This window comes from Impatiens glandulifera, unplaced genomic scaffold (assembly GCF_907164915.1).
Source record: "Impatiens glandulifera unplaced genomic scaffold, dImpGla2.1, whole genome shotgun sequence".
Lineage (NCBI taxonomy): Eukaryota > Viridiplantae > Streptophyta > Magnoliopsida > Ericales > Balsaminaceae > Impatiens > Impatiens glandulifera.
Genome location: NW_025919331.1, coordinates 104,800 through 123,146, shown reverse-complemented (window position 1 = coordinate 123,146; position 18,347 = coordinate 104,800). Strand labels below are relative to the sequence as shown.

The 18,347-nt window shown below is 39.5% G+C and overlaps 1 protein-coding gene across 1 annotated transcript; it reads left to right on the top strand.

Moving 5' to 3' along the window:
- Window positions 1-380: 380 nt before the first annotated feature.
- Window positions 381-1,220, top strand: LOC124917796 (keratin, type II cytoskeletal 1-like). Its single transcript, XM_047458101.1, has one exon. The coding sequence runs from the start codon at window positions 381-383 to the stop codon at window positions 1,218-1,220; it is 840 nt and encodes a 279-aa protein (XP_047314057.1).
- The last annotated feature ends 17,127 nt before the right edge of the window (window positions 1,221-18,347 follow it).

Sequence of the window (18,347 nt, the reverse complement as noted above, 5' to 3'; positions counted from 1 at the left end):
AAGAAGCTGTAATATCTCCTGTTGTAAGAACAGAGGATGCTCAAGAAAATGAGGCTGAAGTTAGTCAGCCCGAGATTACCAGATTTGAGGGGGAACCCTCAAAAGACAAAGATGCAGATGAAGAGAGCTCCTCATCTGAGGGGAAACAAGATCTAAATGCTAGAACTCTCAAGTCTCTTCCATTTCCAGGTATTATTGTTGGTAGTGTTCATGAGAACTTTCTTCATCCTCTCCACGGCAAGGGAAATATGTATGAAAGATTTCAAAGAGCAAAAAGGGAGCTGGAAGAAGAAAAGTAGAATAAAACTGGTGATGAGTCTGAGAAGGGTGAACCCGAGCAATCTTTGTAGATTCACTCTCAAGCTAATCCCATTCAGAGCATGGCTGCAGAATTACAAGATGATTCATCTAATGAAGGATCCTCTGCTGATGGTACCAAGCTTCTAAAGTCGATGACATCTCTGCTTTCCTCTCTTCAGACAAATGTGATGGCTATGGGATCACATGTAGTAAATATTTTGAAGACTCAGAAAGAGGAAAGAAAAGAAGTTGCTGAATGTGTCAAAATCCTTAAAGAATTGGATAATACTTTGAAGAAGAATACGTATGAGACTCATGTTGCAAATCTAAATTTCTCCAAATTTGAAAAGCAGCTCTTCAGTCGGCAATCTGAAATGATGAGTCTTGAAAGACAAATCAATTTTGATAATCATCGTGAGGTCTTGGAATCAATGGAATTATATAAGAATCAACTCATTGAAATTCAAGGAAGTCTGAGAAGAACAGAAGGTGAAAGGTTGGAGTATGCTGACTCCATTGCAAGAATGTTTCAAGAGAAAGAGAATGCTAAAGCTGTTGCTGAAAGAGAACAGTCCCGTATCACCCAAGGTGAGCCTAGTAGAAGAGGTGACGGTGTATCAACCGGTACCAGATCTAAGCGTGCTCCAACCAACGATGAAAATCCAAGGCCAACCAAAAGAGGAGGAGGTCGAAGCGGTGGTGATCGCGGAGGCCGATGTAGTGGTGGTGGTCGTGGTGGGCAATCTGGTAATGATCGAGGAGGTCGTTCCAGTGGTGGTGATCGTGGTGGGAGAACAAGTGGTAGAGGTCGTGGTGGTCGTGCTCTTCCTTCGTTCCAAAACCTGCTAACTGGTGAAGGAATAAGCGGTGGAGGTTTCAACTATCCAATCTATCCTCGAGTGAAAAGGGAAGAACAATGATTTCCTTTCTCTTACTTTGTTTTAAAACTATGTTTCTTTGACTATGTTTTTGGAATATTGGTTGTTGGAAGTGGTTATGTGTGATGGATGAACAAGTGTTACCCTGCATTTATATGATGAATGCTTAATTTGTTATCTATGCTTAATTTGTTATCTATGCCAGGTTCCAATCTCATCATCAAAAAGGGGGAAATTGTTGGGTCAAATTATTTTGACAATGTGTTAAAATAGTTTGACTATTGGAATTTTGATGATGAAATGATGAATGGATTATATATGCGTCTAACTGTTCTTGATGCAGGTGTATCGAAATCAGATTTCATTAGACTTGGTTCTAATGAGGCTCATTAAATTGTTTTGGTATTAGATGTATGAATTAGACATCTAGTCTAACTCGTGGAGTTAGACGTGCAGTATAATAAATCCGTAATTAGACGTGCAGTCTAACTCGTGGAGTTAGACGTGCAGTCTAATAGATCTCGTAATTAGACGTGTAGTCTAACTCGTGGAGTTAGACGTGCAGTCTAATGGATTGTGAAAGTTAGACGTATAGTCTAACTCCTTCAAATTAGTCTGAAGTGGAACGGAATTAGACGTGCAGTCTAACTCAGCGGAGTTAGACGTGTAGTCTAATAGAAAGAAAAAGTTAGACGTGCAGTCTAACTTGTGAAAGTTAGACGTGCAGTCTAACTTGTGAAAGTTAGACGTGCAGTCTAACTCCTTCAGATTAGTCTGAAGTGATTGTAATTAGACGTAAGTCTAATCCCATTAGACTAGGTGGTCTAATGGATTCTGTTATTAGACGGGGACGTTTGATTTCATTAGACGAGATCGTCTAATTGAAATGCGTCTAATTGCTTTGCTTAAGTAGTTGCTTGAAGCTAGCACCCGTCTACCCACGTGCTATAGCTATTAGCTACTTCTGCTCCACGTTCTTGTGAAGATCAGTACGAAAACTCTATGCAACCAATTAACTAATGACACATAGGCGAATATCCTTCCCACTACTTGTTTTGCAGGTAAATCTTTGAAGAATATTCGACGCACTACCTGTTGTGTACGGCCACGATCCTTGTATTCAGAGTCTACTGTGTACTATGGAGGCGTTCCAATGGAAGAGTGCTACGTATCATTCTGAAGATTTGACCGTTGGTATCTATGCATATTTGAAAGATTCATAAGGACAACCGACGAACTGCCGGAATTACAGAGAGAGAAATCAGTCGATCATCTTGCTTACTGAAATTACTGAGAAATCAAGCTTTTGAATATTCATACTGTGAGCTTCTTTCCTGATTGTATTGTGTGTTAATTAAGAGAGAGTTAGAATCAAATCATCCTTTAGCTGAGTGATATTCTTCATCTTGTAAGTTGAACCGAGCGTGTTCTGTTCAACAATGAGCTAAGTGTGTGCAAACTGTATTTTATTCGAATCATATTATAGTGAATCCTTCCGGTAGTTGGAAGAAGGGGTGACGTAGGGGAGTTTGCTCCAAACATTCATAAACAAATTGTTGTGTTGTACTTTTTCTGTCATCTTCTCATTTTTCATCTTAAGCTTCAAACCCAAGTAAACATTCCGCACTTGATTCTATTTCAAGTGTTTACAAAGGTTTGCGTAGAATTGAAAGTGAATTAAATCCCTAACAAGATTTCTTTCAAACTGTTTTTCATAAGCCTTCATCAATCGCCAGACCCCGTCTCTATTGATTAAGCCGATCCTATCATAAACAGTCTCTCGAACTCATACTTGAAGAGGTTGAGTATGCTGCTTCAAAGAGAATCGATCTTTTCGATAAGTATAGCAGTATAAGGCTCCACCAGAGGTTTGATGAAGCTATCCAAGGCAATGATCTGATTAAGTAGTGAAAGTCACTACTCAGTATGGAGAAATATGTCCTCGCTTGGACATGCACAAAAGTTGTTCACGAGGCTCTCAAGAGAAGAGCGCTTGTTGCTGCAATCGCCAGAGGGCGTGGTTTGTTTCCAATCCTTCTCCAAAGCAAAGAAAATTACAACCCTCAGGAAATAACGACATAAGTAGATGGAAAAGTGAACAACTGTCTGCAGACAATGTTGGACTCATACAGTTCAACAGCCCTGTTCTTTCTTCACGACACAGAGTCGTCCATGATTAAAGAACTTCGAAGGAAGGAATCTCTGGATGAGCTTAACATCTCAAATGCCGAGGAGCAACTGCCGTTTGTTAAAAAGTTGCTACCTCCAAAGAAACAGTTGTCTATTGCCGAGCAACCATCTGTTGCGGAGAAGACGTCTATTGAGGAGAAACATCTTCTAGATCTTCTCAGTGCTGAGAAGCAGTAACCTCCATTAATTGAAGAGTAGACGGCTCTTCACACTACTCAGCAGTATCAACTCTCGTCTGTTGAGAAGGAGCTCTCCTTTGCTAATGAGCAGTGCATCTCCCTTGCGTCTAATCAGAAGTCTTCTGCCTCCGAGAAGAAGACGCCTGGAACTGCTGAGCAATGCTCTCTTTATGCATTAAAGAAGCAGTGTTCCTCTTCTGTTCAAACTATCTCATTGGGAAAGCAAACGCCTGAACAGTGGCGGTCCTCATTCAAATCCAAACAATCAGCCTCCCTCAAATGCAAACGCTCAAACCCCTAATCATCTAAGAAGTCCCTCCCTGCTAAATCTATCTCATTAGGAAAGCAAACGCCTGAACAGTGGCGGTCCTCATTCAAATTCAAACAATCAGCCACCCTCAAATGCAAACGCTCAAACCCCTAATCATCCAAGAAGTCCCTCCCTACTAAATCTATCAATTCTGAAGAGGTGACGGGATTTATCAAGGATCTGTGTGACGAGATTGAAGGAGCAAATGATGATTCTCGAGCTATGAACAGTATGCTCGAGTCTCATCTCCTGATAAAGAACCAAAGTCGTCTTCTATTTAGGTACGTATTCAAGCCTCCCTTATTTGCACTGTTCCAGCTGGCTCACATCTTGACTCTTCGGCCCCCACTTTCTCTAAGACGTCCTCTCGGGGAACCGTCAATATCCGAAACTTTATTATGGATGCTCTTGTGCCTATGCAGCAGAGCATCAATTTAATCTTTAGTAAGTTGGGAGAATCTAGAAGAGCGGACTACTTTAATCTCGAAAGCATCCGTATATGTAGCCCTAGTGTAGGGAAATGCAATCAAAGATATATTGAGGACTTCGATTGAAGTGTCGATGATCAGGAATCATCTGACCATGATGCAATCTATTCTGATCTCGAACAACTTCGATATCCACAACGAGACAAAGTCAACATTGTACTCGTTCGGCCTTCATCTTGTTGAAATATCAAATTCTGTCAAGACAGATGATGTTGAGCGAATTCAAATCACCAGTGCAGCAGCCAAGCAAGTTGAGGATACTGGTGTTGCTGCACTATGCATTGAATCTGATGAAGCAACTAACTGCGGATGATAATGTTAAAAAGGGGAAAGAAGAAATCGAGGGGAAGAGATAGTTGCAGTCGGGGAACTCGAACCAGGAGGAAGCTAGACCAAGGAGGAGGTCAAGGTGCAGACCGTGGAGGAAGTCGAGGAGGAGGTCGTTGAGGCTGAGAAAAATATCTCTACGACAATTAAAAGGGGAGAATACGTCTCACTTCAACAGATATCTTAGTTTGAAGAAGTGTGCGAGCAGACGTCTCACTTCAACAGACGTCCTAGCCTGAAGAAGCGCGAGCAAATGCATTACTTCAGCAGTCGTCTGAAGAAAGATCCGTCTATCTGCACTGATCATCAGCATAGCGAACAATAGTGTTCATTATCAGTAGTCTTCCAAGTCAACTTAATACGCTTAACTGCCACATACTCAATTATTCCTCTAGCCTGCGTTGTACATTCTCGTACACCACGTTCTAACGAATATTCCGTATTAAAATTCGGTACGCCACGATCTAACGAATATATTCTTGCGTACAATCCCGTACACCTGGCGTACATCCATCAGAAAGATGACACGTATCCAATAGACGAATTCAACCGTTTTTACACTTCAATATAAAAGATGATCAAAGTACCAAGGAGAAGTCTCTCTTCCGCACTCGATTGCATGATCATTCTGTATTACGAATTATGAATTGCTAAGCTCTGTGTTTACTCTCTCTCTCTAAGATTATTATGTAATTCACTAAGCTAAGTTGTTCTATTGTTTACTATTCTACCTGAGTGTATATTCAGTATTATAAGTTGAACAGAACGTTGTTTGTTCAACAAAGTGATAGTTAGAAGTTCAAAAACATGCAGTTGTTCAGTTCTGTATTCTGACCAGGTTTGTGTAGTCGCTATACAAATCAAAGCCTTCTAGTGAAAATCCTTCTGGACATAGAAGAATGGGTGACGTAGGAGTTTTATCTCCGAACATCCATAAAACTCTTGTGTTATTTCTTTTCTGTATATCCTAGTCTTGCATCTGCCGCTTCAAATTTAGAAAGAATTTCCGCACTTGAATTCGTTCAAGAGCTTGCGACAATTTGTGAAGAATATAAACAAATTTTAATCTCTAACTGGATTAAAATAGAATTGAAAGTGATAATTAGCTCAATAATATTCAACCCCCTTTTATTATTGAAGTCAATCCTAACAGATTCAATCATTTATAAATCATCTAGAGTAGAATTAATTAATATACACCCAACAATTGACCAATTATATGTTAGAATTATCACAACATTAATTAAGACGGCTCTGATACCAATTGTTAGAATTATCCTTATTAGATCATAATATAATGTATGAGAAATTAAAATCTGAATACAGTGGAAGCGTACATTGATTCATTGTTCTGAATATTCTATTTCCTTGTAATAGAAAAAGTCTTTAATCTCTCTTTATTTAGACTTTCTTTATGGAATGGTTCTTTTATTTGAAAAGTACGTCAATAGGTTTCTCTCTCTGTTGATGGAGACGTAATGGAGAAATTTTCCATACTTCAAATGGGGACCATTACTGTTACATATAACCAACATTAAGTTAGTTATTATAGTTAAGTCATTTCTAATTTAGTCCTTCATAAAATTAGAAATGTCACTTAGGTATCCTCACTTTATATTATTGACAAATATACCCATAAGCCATAAAATGTATTTCACATTAGATCACATTATTTTGGCTTATATTAAATATGACATTTGCACAATTATTTATAATACTAATGACATTAAAAATTCAAAAAATCTCTCATTGGGTCACGTATGTACAATAATAAATATATCAACCATAATGCGCCTAAAGTTTTATGTCATCTCAATCATATGTTGTATAAACAATTTAATCAATTAAACATATCAATATAGGACCAAAGAGCTCGTCGTTGTATTTAAGCACAACTAAACCCAACAATGATCATATAAATCAATACAATTAATTGACAAATGATATCATGAATGTGAGGAATGAAATTTCATGAAAGGTGATATTTTTATGTCAATTTTCAGCTGGTCCTACATGACTTTAGTGAGATAATACTTTAAACATAATTATACAAAGTGTAATGAATTGAATAATACTTTATTTTTCTGATCAAAATAAAAACCTCATAAATATCTATAAAATAACTAAACTAAAAGACAACCAAACTACAAACTCCCACTGAAGTTAGAGATTATCGATCTCTACGACACTCATACGAGCAATATTCTTATGAAAGACACTAAACGATAAACCCATTATCATGAGGTTCATAGCCATAGAGTTTGTATATAAATATTTTATAGAAATTTATCCACTTTGTATTATTTTTTCATAATAAGAAACTTGATATTAATATTACTTAATTTGATGTTAGTAACATGTCACAAATTCCTCTACAATAATGAATGAAGACGTAAGTGTTTGTTTGACACTTCTTTATAAAATGACTAAATCAGATAGCGAAAAATGTAGCCCGAAGTGGATTTCATATTGGTTTGGCATCCCATAAGATCGGAGTCTGAATACTCAATGATCTCAAGACTATTCGACTTCCTATATGTGAGCATTTAATTCTTAGTTCTTTTCAAATATCTTACAACTATGTGGCTTATTAATGTCAAGCAAAATTTGTAGCAAACAAAATTTCGCCCACATATAAAACCATAAATATGTGTTTACTCCCACTAAACTTGTGATACACAAATCATCGATTAAATTTACCTAAAAAACCAAAAGAGATAATTATTTTTTGAAATTTATGATACCACTGACGATACACTTCTTTAAGTACATAGATGAATTTCTTTAATTTGCAAACCATATTAATTTGGTTTCTCGACACAAATTTTTTTGTTGCACCAAATGTTTTTTCAATGTCTTCATTTTAAAACTCCTTAACATCTATTTTGGTGAAGCTCCATATCAAAATATGCAATTAGTGCCATAAAATTGTCATAAACTGTAATTCAATTAAATTGAATTGTCGCAAAGACACTTGATTTTGAGGTTGTTGAGTTTGTACTTAATGAATTTGATAAACACTTTCTTATTACTCTTGATTTTTTGAACTTTATCATTAATAGAAATAAAATCCTTATCAATGTAAAAAAACACATTAAAGATATAAATCAAATCTTTCTCAGTAAGAATTATTGATCTAAATCATTTCATCCCTCAAACTCAATATCCTCAAAAATAATAATATTACAGTCTCGTTTAAAAGAAAAAACTATCTTTAACTTGACATCATAAAAGTTATAGCCCTTAATTATTTAGGATATTCAATAAAGTATTGCTCACATTTATAAACTTAAGTAACAACTAAATTCAAATAATGATTTATCTCATCTCAAAATACTTAATGCAACATTAATATCAAGTCTTTGGACAATAATATTAATTGCTAATAGTATTTTGGTGTAATGATCAAACATTAATAATAAGATATGTCGATAATAAATCTATCTTTGGATGGATTAATTATTCACATAAATAAGACTTTATAATTATTACATATTTATCTTCACAATATTTATGAAATTCTGTCAATTAATTATCAACTTTTGGGCCAAATAGTATAATCACATGAATTACACAATACTACAATTCAAAATTGTCTTGAATCCATTTCAACAAACATTGTCACATTGGTGATTATTTTTATCAATTAATACAATACAAATAATGAACAATAATATCATCAATTAGAATTTAAATGTCATATTATTGTATACAACCTAAATAAATAATATATAATTTACCAAAGAAACATGTAATTTATTTTATTATAAAAAATTAAATTACACCGTAGGCTAAATCTTAATTCTTCAATTTGAAATTTTGTAATGTCTTAAATTAATCTTCAAGATTTACATAAACAAATTTCAAAAAATTCTTATAGCCAAATACACGAGAATTTAAATTTCTCTTTTACTAATTCTAAATTTATTAAAAAAATTGACCCCTTATATTTTTGTACTTATTTATTTGATAACAATATAAAATTTTTCAACTTAAAAAGAGAATCTAAATATCCATAAATATAGGATAATAACATCATAAATTTTATATTTCGTAATTATTTGATATTATAAAAAAACAATATATATATATTGTTAGATAAATTTAGACCGGTTCGAATAAACCTAACTTAAACAAACTTCCCATGCAGGAACAAGAAACCGGACCGGATGAACAAAAGAAAACCAACTGAAGAAACCGAACCGGTCAAGTCACCATACCGATCAAAAGCATTCTGAACGTGACCGCACAAAGGATCGGCCAAAGCTTAAAACCAGAACCATCAAACAACCGATCATCCATAAGACAAGAATAACCGGAAGAAGTCCGGTTACTTCACTACCAAAAGATATTCGGCCAAGTCAAGTGGCCGACTAGTACAAGAAGACACTTTGGGTATCTGTTGAGAATGATACCAAAGGAACAGACTGAATACTTCCATATCCATGCAAGTCTGAGGAAAGACTGTAGGCTGCAGAAAACAGTACTACCGAATCCTTCTACTTCGGGATAAGCCAGAAAGGAAATCTTCAAAGTACAGACAACTGTCCAAACAGACAGTGCCTACATTGAGTAAAAGACAAACCCAGCAGGTTTGCCTTACAGACCGGCAGGTCTGAAACAAGATACCAGGTCTGAGATTGACCGTCAGGTCTGAGGAGACGACCGGCAGGTCTGAGACACTGAATCACTGCACCTCTAATCAGCCAATCGGATTCAAGGCAGTGAAATATGACCGTTGGCATATTTCACCTATAAAAGGAGGCAGTTGCAGAAGAGTAAATGTGGGACACATACATTGAGATAACAAGAGCTAAGAGCATTTACTACAAGTGATAACAGTGTGATATTCTAGAAAGCCTAAGTGTTGAAAGTTAGAGTGTGTTCTACAATTTCGGTGTAAATTGTAAGAGTGTTATCGAGCAGAGAATAAGTCTCGATCGGCTTGTATTTGTATTCCTTAGTGAATATCCTTCTCGCGGTTTCGAGAGGAAGGGGTGACGTAGGAGTTTTATCTCCGAACATCCATAAAATCTGTTGTGTAATTTACTTTCTGCTGGCTTCACTATATAACCGACTAACTTAACCATACCGCTCCAAACCGATTCTATACCAACCATACCGAACATCCAGATTACCGAAACCGACCCACCATCTCCAAATCTTCATCATCCGAAACCGACCGTGCCTATCACACAAGCATACCGCTTCAACCTGAAAGTAAACCTCTTCCGCGCTTGAACCTAGTTCAAGGGTTTGTGACAGGTTGTGTAGTATTGAAACCCCGGTGTTAATCTCTAACCGGATTAACCACCACCCTACGAGTGAGAACCGCTAACCGGTCCAACCCCCGGTCCACCAGCGGCGACCTAGATCCTAACAATTGGTATTAGAGCAGTTAGTTTCAATACTCAAGCAAACATGTATCAGGATAGGCCTCCAATGCTAGAAGGTGATGACTTTGCCAACTGGAAGGCACGCATGCACCTGCACCTAGTCACTTTGGATGATGAAATGGAATCCATTCTAACCGAAGGACCGATATTCATTGATAAAGATAGAAAAGAATGGACGGCTGAAGATAGGAGAAGGAACAATCTGGACAACCATGCAAGAAACCGGATCTCGAACAGCGTGGACAGAAACACATACTGCAAGATCAGAGACTGCCAAACCGCGAAGGAGACATGGAACACGGTTATCCAGATCTTTGAGGGAAATGAAAGAACAAAGGAGAACAAGATAATGGTAGCCACACAGAAGTTTGAAAGCATCAAAATGAAACCAGGAGAAACTATGAAGGAATACAGTGACCGGTTCACTGGTGTGTTAGATGAGTTAGCTACTCTGGGCAAGAAGTATGACAACAAAGAGGTCATTATGAAGGTTTTGAGATCTCTTCCAAGTGCTTGGGACATAAAAACGATGGTCATGAGGGAGTCAAAGAGTCTACGTAAGATGAAACTATACGATGTATTTGAAGATTTAAAGGTATACGAATTCGAAATGAAATCTAGAACTGAAGAGGAAGTCTCGGCCTCAACGTCAACCAGGGCACTAATCACATCTACAGAACCGGTCGTACCTGCTCCTGTACCTGCACCGACACCGACACCGGTTCCTGCACCTGCACCTATCAGAACAGCCGAACAGTTTACAGAGGACGCCATGGCTATGCTCGCACAGAAATTTGGGAGGTTCATGAAGAGGAGCCAACCGACAAACAACTACTATGGTGACAAATCCAATGTAAGATGCTACAATTGTAACTGTTTGGGACACTTTAAGTGGGAGTGCAGGAAACCAAGGAGGGATACCCAGAAACCGGACTATCAAAATGACAGAAACAATTATCAACAAGCCGGTGAAGGAAGTGAGGTACTGAAAGCACTGATAGCCGACGATGGAGGAAGTCTATGGGCTCGCAGTGACAGTGACGATGAACTCATGTGCCTCATGGCAAATGAGGAACAGGTATTTGATTCTCCCTATGATGAATTTACTAAAGACGAGCTATATGAAGCATTAAATGACATGGTAGAAGAATATAAGAACCTATTGACCATGTTACCTAAACACCTCAACATCAAGACCGATCCCATAGCACCTATCCCAATAGAACCAGAAGCACCTATCATAACCGAACCGGAAGTCATACAACCTGATGATGCCCACACCCTAGAAACCGAGTTAGATCCTAAGATCGAACAACCTAGTGAACCGACTAGAGAACTAACCGAGGAAGAAAATGCCCGATTTCAATATACGATGGCCGCCTATAAGAGATCTAGCGACATAGTAAAGGATATGAATAAACACTATAGGCATCCTCGTTGTAAGCGTGGTCTAGGATACACAGGGAATAGCTCCAAAAACCGAAAAACCATAGAGAAAGCAAGGCTTACAAAAGGAAACCTCCCCTTTATAAAATTCCTTAAGAGCGCCTGGACAGCCGAAGAAGAGGAGACCGCATACTATAGGAAAGAGAAACTAAAATACGATTATGTTGGCCCAACCGATTCATGGCTTGATCTTGAGAAAAAAAAAGCCGAAATTCTCAAATATAAGAAAGACTTCCCTGAACCGCGTAGGTCAAACCACAGATCACCGAACCAAAGACCGGCACCATTTAGAACATTTGAAGGAAAACCGAAATACACGAGACCGAGTGCCAAAAGGACAGTTAAAACCCTAGCAAAGAAGACTGTCCGGTTCATCAAGGTTTGGATACCTAAGGGACTAATCGCATGTGGACCCAAGTAAATGTGGGTACCAAACAGTTGTAAATATGTACGTTTTGCAGGATCCAAAGAAACGGCTAGGAAATTCCGAATGGTTCTTGGACAGCGGTTGCTCCAGGCACATGACCGGAAATAGCAATTTGCTAATAGACATCAGATCAGTAACCGGTGCTCTAATCACCTTCGGTGACAACTCAAAGGGTAAAACTGTGGGCAAGGGTAAGATTGTCCATGGAAATCTAACTATTGATAATGTACTTTTAGTTGAAAACCTACGCTTTAATTTACTTAGTATTAGTCAGATGTGTGATGCCGGATACACGGTAGAATTCCTTAAACATGCATGCCTAGTCAAGGACTCTCAAGGTATCGTATTACTAACCGGAAATAGGATAGGTAACATTTATAAGGTAGACTGGAAAACAAGAGTAGAACATCCTATATGCATGATAGCTAAGACTGATCAAACCTGGCTATGGCATAAGAGACTAAACCATCTAAACATGAAAACCTTAAACTACATTCGCGGTAAAAAGCTAGTTGAAGGTATTCCTGATATAGTATTTAACCAGGATAAGGTCTGTTCAGCATGCCAGATGGGCAAACAAACTAGGTCATCTTTTAAAAGTAAAGGAAATATTCAATCTAGCCGATGCCTAGATCTTCTTCACATGGATTTATTTGGACCAATTCAAGTCATTAGCCTAGGAGGTATGCTCTACACCATGGTAGTTATTGATGATTATTCTAGATATACATGGGTAATATTTCTACCATCTAAACGTGAAACTGTATCAAACCTGATCACACTTCTTAAGCGTTTGCAAAATGAAAAATCAACTCGTATTAATAGTATTCGAAGTGATCGAGGTACCGAATTTACCAATAGTACATTAACTGCATATCTTGATGAATCCGGCATTAGACACGAGTTGTCTAGTGCTAGGACTCCTCAACAAAATGGCCTGGCCGAGAGAAGAAACCGGACTCTCAAGGAAGCCGCATGGTCTATGATAGCCGATTCCGGCATTGCTCAGAAATTTTGGGCTGAGGCTATCAATACTGCATGCCATACACAAAACCGATCTTTGATTAACAGATTTCACAACAAAACACCGTATGAGGTTTATTTTAACAGAGTTCCTAAACTCAAGTACCTCAGAATTTTCGGTTGTAAATGCTATATTCATATAAATGGTAAAACCCAACTCACCGCTTTTGATGCAAAGACCGATACCGGCATCATGCTTGGATACTCGGCAGTAAGCAAAGCGTATAGAGTATATAATAATAGAACTGCAACCATGGAGGAAACGATTCACGTTGTTTTCGATGAATCGGTTGAAAGCAATACTGCTTCATGCTTCGATCTCCACAACAGATTGGAAAATAATGATATTCATTCTGATAGTGAAGATGAGACTCCGGTCTTCAGGCGATTTGTCCATGACCTAATGGGTAATATTGATACCCAGCCGGATCAAGCTGTTCCACAACAGGAAGCTGACACTTCGGTCCAATCCGAGGGAGTCGGTCGGTCTGACAATCTCGTTCAGCCTACCGACAAGTCTAGCCTTGATCAAATAAACGGTAACTTGGTAGACACTCCTGAACTGAATCTCAGAAGAAACAGCAAACATCCTCCTGAGCAAATTATAGGTGACCCTTCAGAACCTGTTCGAACTAGGAGTCAACTTCTGGAAGGATATTTTAACTCTACTTTTATATCCCAGATTGAACCGAAAAGAATAGATGAAGCATTGTCAGATCCGGACTGGATCTTGGGAATGCAAGAAGAGCTAAACCAGTTTGAGAGTAGTAAAGTCTGGTACTTAGTTCCCAGACCGAAAGATCAATCGGTCATAGGAACAAGATGGGTATTCAGAAACAAACTCAATGAGGACGGTTTGGTCACGAGGAACAAAGCCAGACTAGTGGCTCAAGGCTACAAACAGGAAGAAGGCATTGACTTTGAAGAGTCATTTGCTCCTGTAGCCAGGATAGAAGCCATTAGGATTTTTCTAGCTTTTGCGGCTTTCAAAAACTTTAAGGTTTTTCAAATGGATGTTAAAAGTGCATTTCTGAACGGTGATCTACGTGAAGAAGTGTACGTTGAACAACCACCCGGTTTCAAAAATGCTGCATTTCCAAATCATGAATACCGGCTGAACAAAGCTTTATACGGTCTAAAGCAAGCACCCAGAGCCTGGTATGATACGCTAACCGCATTTCTATTAGAGCATGATTTCACCATTGGTTCGGTGGATAAAACTTTGTTTAAATTTGAAAAGAAGGAACATATCCTACTTGTTCAAATTTATGTAGATGATATTATTTTCGGTTCCACCGATCCAAAGCTTTGTGACAAGTTCTCAAAAATGATGACTGACAAATTTGAAATGAGTATGATGGGAGAATTAAGTTTCTTCCTAGGTCTTCAGGTTAAACAACTCAAGGAAGGAACATTCATCAGTCAACCTAAGTATACCAAGGAGCTGCTAAAGAAATTCGGTATGGACACCTGCTCCTCGGCGGCTACTCCAATGAGCTCATCAATTAAACTGGACAGGGACGATGAAGGTCAATCGGTAGATCAGATTGCATACCGAGGCATGATCGGTTCTCTACTGTACCTGACAGCGAGTAGACCGGACATCTTGTTTGCAGTTGGTGTGTGTGGGAGATTCCAAGAAAATCCAAAGCAATCCCACTACACAGCCGCAAAGAGGATACTGAAGTATCTGAAAGGCACTCCTGACGTCGGTCTGTGGTACCCAAAGGACTCATCCTTTAATCTAACAAGCTACTCAGACGCAGATTATGCAGGGTGCAAGATCGACAGAAAAAGCACCAGTGGAACATGTCAGTTCCTAGGTGACCGACTGGTGTCATGGCATAGCAAGAAGCAGACATCGGTGGCTACATCAACCGCGGAGGCTGAATATCTGGCGGCCGGAAGTTGCTGTTCTCAACTCCTGTGGATCCAACAACAGTTGAAGGACTTCGGTATTATAGCCGAAGAGTCACCGATCTTCTGTGACAACACAAGTGCCATTGCGATCACCTACAATCCGGTTCTCCACTCCAGAACCAAGCACATCGACATCAGACATCACTTCATCCGAGAGCATGTCACGCTGAAGCATATCCGGCTGGAGTACGTATCGACCGACCAACAAGTAGCCGATATCTTCACGAAGCCGCTGCAGGAAGCTAAGTTTTCTCAATTCAGACTTACTCTCGGCTTAACCGATATCAGCCAAATCCTTACAAAGGATACTTAAAGGGAAATCGGTTCAGACAGACAAACCGGTAATTCTTCCTAAGATGTTGAACTTTGAATCTTCGGGGTGTTTGTGGAAGAACCGCCCAGTCTATCAGATAGAGTAAACCGACCGGCTACTTGGTGCATGCACCATGTAACCGCATCGGGATGAACAACTGATAGCTGACCGGTTCGGAAGAAGGCTACCCCAGATTATTTGAATTTCAAACAGAAGAGGAATAGTTATCAGAGGTTAAAGGTCTCTGCTCTGCATCATTGCCTTTTTAGAATAAACCTGGTCGCGCCTAAAAAGACGTGAAGATCTTTTGATATCTTTCACAGTCCAGGCCTATGACCGACACCTAGACCTGCAAAACTGCCTATTTTATGCAAAGATTCTTATCCTGCGGTTAATATACTTCATCTCATTTAATGTCCGGATAATAGGTTAGCCCCAAAACCAGTATTTAAAGGAAGCACTCTTTCACTCAAACACTCACAAAACAATACACTCTTTCCATCACTAAGGCAAAAATCTCACAAGAACATCCTCTCTCTAAGACAACCTAACAATGTCTATCTTCACAAACATTCTCCAAGTAGACTTTGAATCTTGCTCCGATACCGATCATTATGAGCTGTATCGGATGATCAAACAGCTGGAAGATACTGGCCTCCATTATTTTCTGGATGATAAGCAAATCATCTATCCTTAATCTGTCTTGGAATTTTACAACAACGCCAGGGTATACCGGGGGACACCCCACTTTGAGACCCACATCCAATCTAAGGTTGGGGGTATTCTCTTTGACTTCACCGAGCAGGACTTTTCTCGGTGCTTCGATCTTCCCAAACAAGGGCTAACAGACCTAAACCCTCCGGCCGATACTAAGGCTGAGGTCTCTCTCGCCCTAGCTCGGTCGGACGAACCTGTTGCTGATCATGGCTCTAAATCTCCTTTGAGGGCTGAGTACCAGCTCCTCAATGATATAATAGGAAGGGGCATCCTTGGAAAAGATGTCACCAACATCTACTGCACGGCAACGTTCAACATGATGGCGGCCATCATCACCAGAACGCCGGTCAATTGGTCTAGGGTGCTGTTCGACGTTCTTATTTGGATAATCGGCACCCGGTCAGTGGCTTTCGTTCCCCAGATAAGCCGACTTTTTGAGGAGCTTGGAGTCCCAACCTGTCCCGGCGAAGGTTTGACCCATAGTCAGGTGTTCACCAAGGAAGTCATCGACTCCTTCTACGATCGAGTTGAGAGAGAGTGGAGGAGGAGGAACATCAATCCCCGCGGCCACTAAGTTACTCCTTCTTGCATCCGGTCATTTTGCTTCATGCACCGGATGTATTATTGTTCAACTCCAATCTGATCATTTCGGCTCTATCTATGTTTCATTTCGGCTTTGTCTGTGTTGATTTCAAGTTTTCTTTATGCCGATTTCGGCATTGTTTCTATCATCCTCAGTTTTAATATAATCTCGGTTATGTCTAAATGCATACCTAATTAAATAAGATAACGCCCAACCAACTGAATAATCAATTTCCAACTAATCTGGTCAGTTTCCAACTAATACTTACCTAGGGCCATGCAATTTGCCACTTCCCCATGCGCCTTGGGAAGGTAAAGATTCCTTTCTCTAATAAAACAAACTGACCATCAATGCTCAAAATTTTCCCTCCAAAACCGACTCTATATAAGGAGCCTCCCTCTCCTCATCTTATCACATCCGAAAGTACACAAATCACTTCTCTTCATTTTGAATCCCGTTTCTCTCTCTATACCGAAATCATGCCGAGCCGAACTTTGGGAAATTTTTTAAGCGTCGATTTCAACTCATGTATGGCAGAATGGGACTATGACCATCCAAAGAAACACATGTTTGAAAGCCTTATTGTTACCGGTCTTCAAACCTTCCTCGAAGAATCCGGTCCCATACTAATTGAGGATGTCAAGGAATTCTTCAGAAATGCCTGCAACTGGGGCGATCGCATTGTCATCACTGTAAGGAATCATACCTTCCGGCTTGATGAAGCCGAATTTGCCACCCTCTTCAATCTGCCCAAAGAAGGGTTCTCTGATTTCCCAACCATGGAGGGACTTGATGAATACTACTATGGGTTACGCTGCTCTGCCACCCTTGATCCGGTGGAAACCCATGGGTTAAAAACCCGCCTCGGTCGTAGTACTCAGCTACTTCTTGAGATTGTCACTCGGTCCATTCTGTGCCAATCTCCAAATCAGCGGTATTCAAAGAATACCTACAACATCATGACCCACATCTACCACCAAACGACCATCAATTGGTCAGCGGTCCTCTTTCAAAACTTGAGGAATATAGTACTGACCAAGAAAGGTCTCGGCTTTGCACCTCACATAAGCAAGTTGATTCTCAAGTACCGGCCAGATTTTGGACCGGGCACGTCAGCATCCCCCTCAAACATTCTTGATCCAGATGCGGTGGTGGAAAAGTATTCCAGAATGGTGCTTACTGCTTAAATGTCTATCTTTCGTATCATTCTATCGGTTTTCTCTATGTACTCTTTCGTATCGGCCTCTTGAATAAAATATCGTTTTCGTTTCAATGACCGTTTCTCTCTACTCTTTGCGCGCATTTATCTAAGTAACCGAAAATAAACTCGTTCCTATCCGGTTTCATAAAATCTGATTAAAACTGTTAATCAAAATGTCTGATTAGACTTAGAAACCGATTATTCATTCGGTCTCAAAGAAAAGAAAGCGTCATCCATGACATAGGCTAAGTGTTTTGGAGGGAAAATTCCCGCTCAAAATTGCCGCCCACAGTTTTCGGTTTCCCGCCCATAGTTTGGCGCACTTTCGTCTTGGAGGGAAAATTCCCGCTCATTCATGATGGGACGGTTGGGCTTCCAAACCGTGACTATAAAAGGGGGTCTTCGGTCATTTCTTTCATTCTCACGCGAATTCACTTTATCTCTCTAACTTTTCTAAACTCTTTGAAGCCGTTTTCCCTCATTCTCAAACTCTTCAACATGGGTCGTGATTCGGCGCTGTTCAAACTATACTCTCAAGTGGATTTCGAGGAAATCCGGCAGAATGGGACGACCGAAGCAAAGGACGTTATTGATAAGCTGATTAAGACCGGTCTGGGATATTTCCTAGGCGGTCCTCACGTAATTTATA

What these genes read in the sequence shown, in the direction of transcription:
- LOC124917796 (XM_047458101.1), top strand. Translation starts at nt 381, where the DNA reads ATGGCTGCAGAATTACAAGATGATTCATCTAATGAAGGATCCTCTGCT.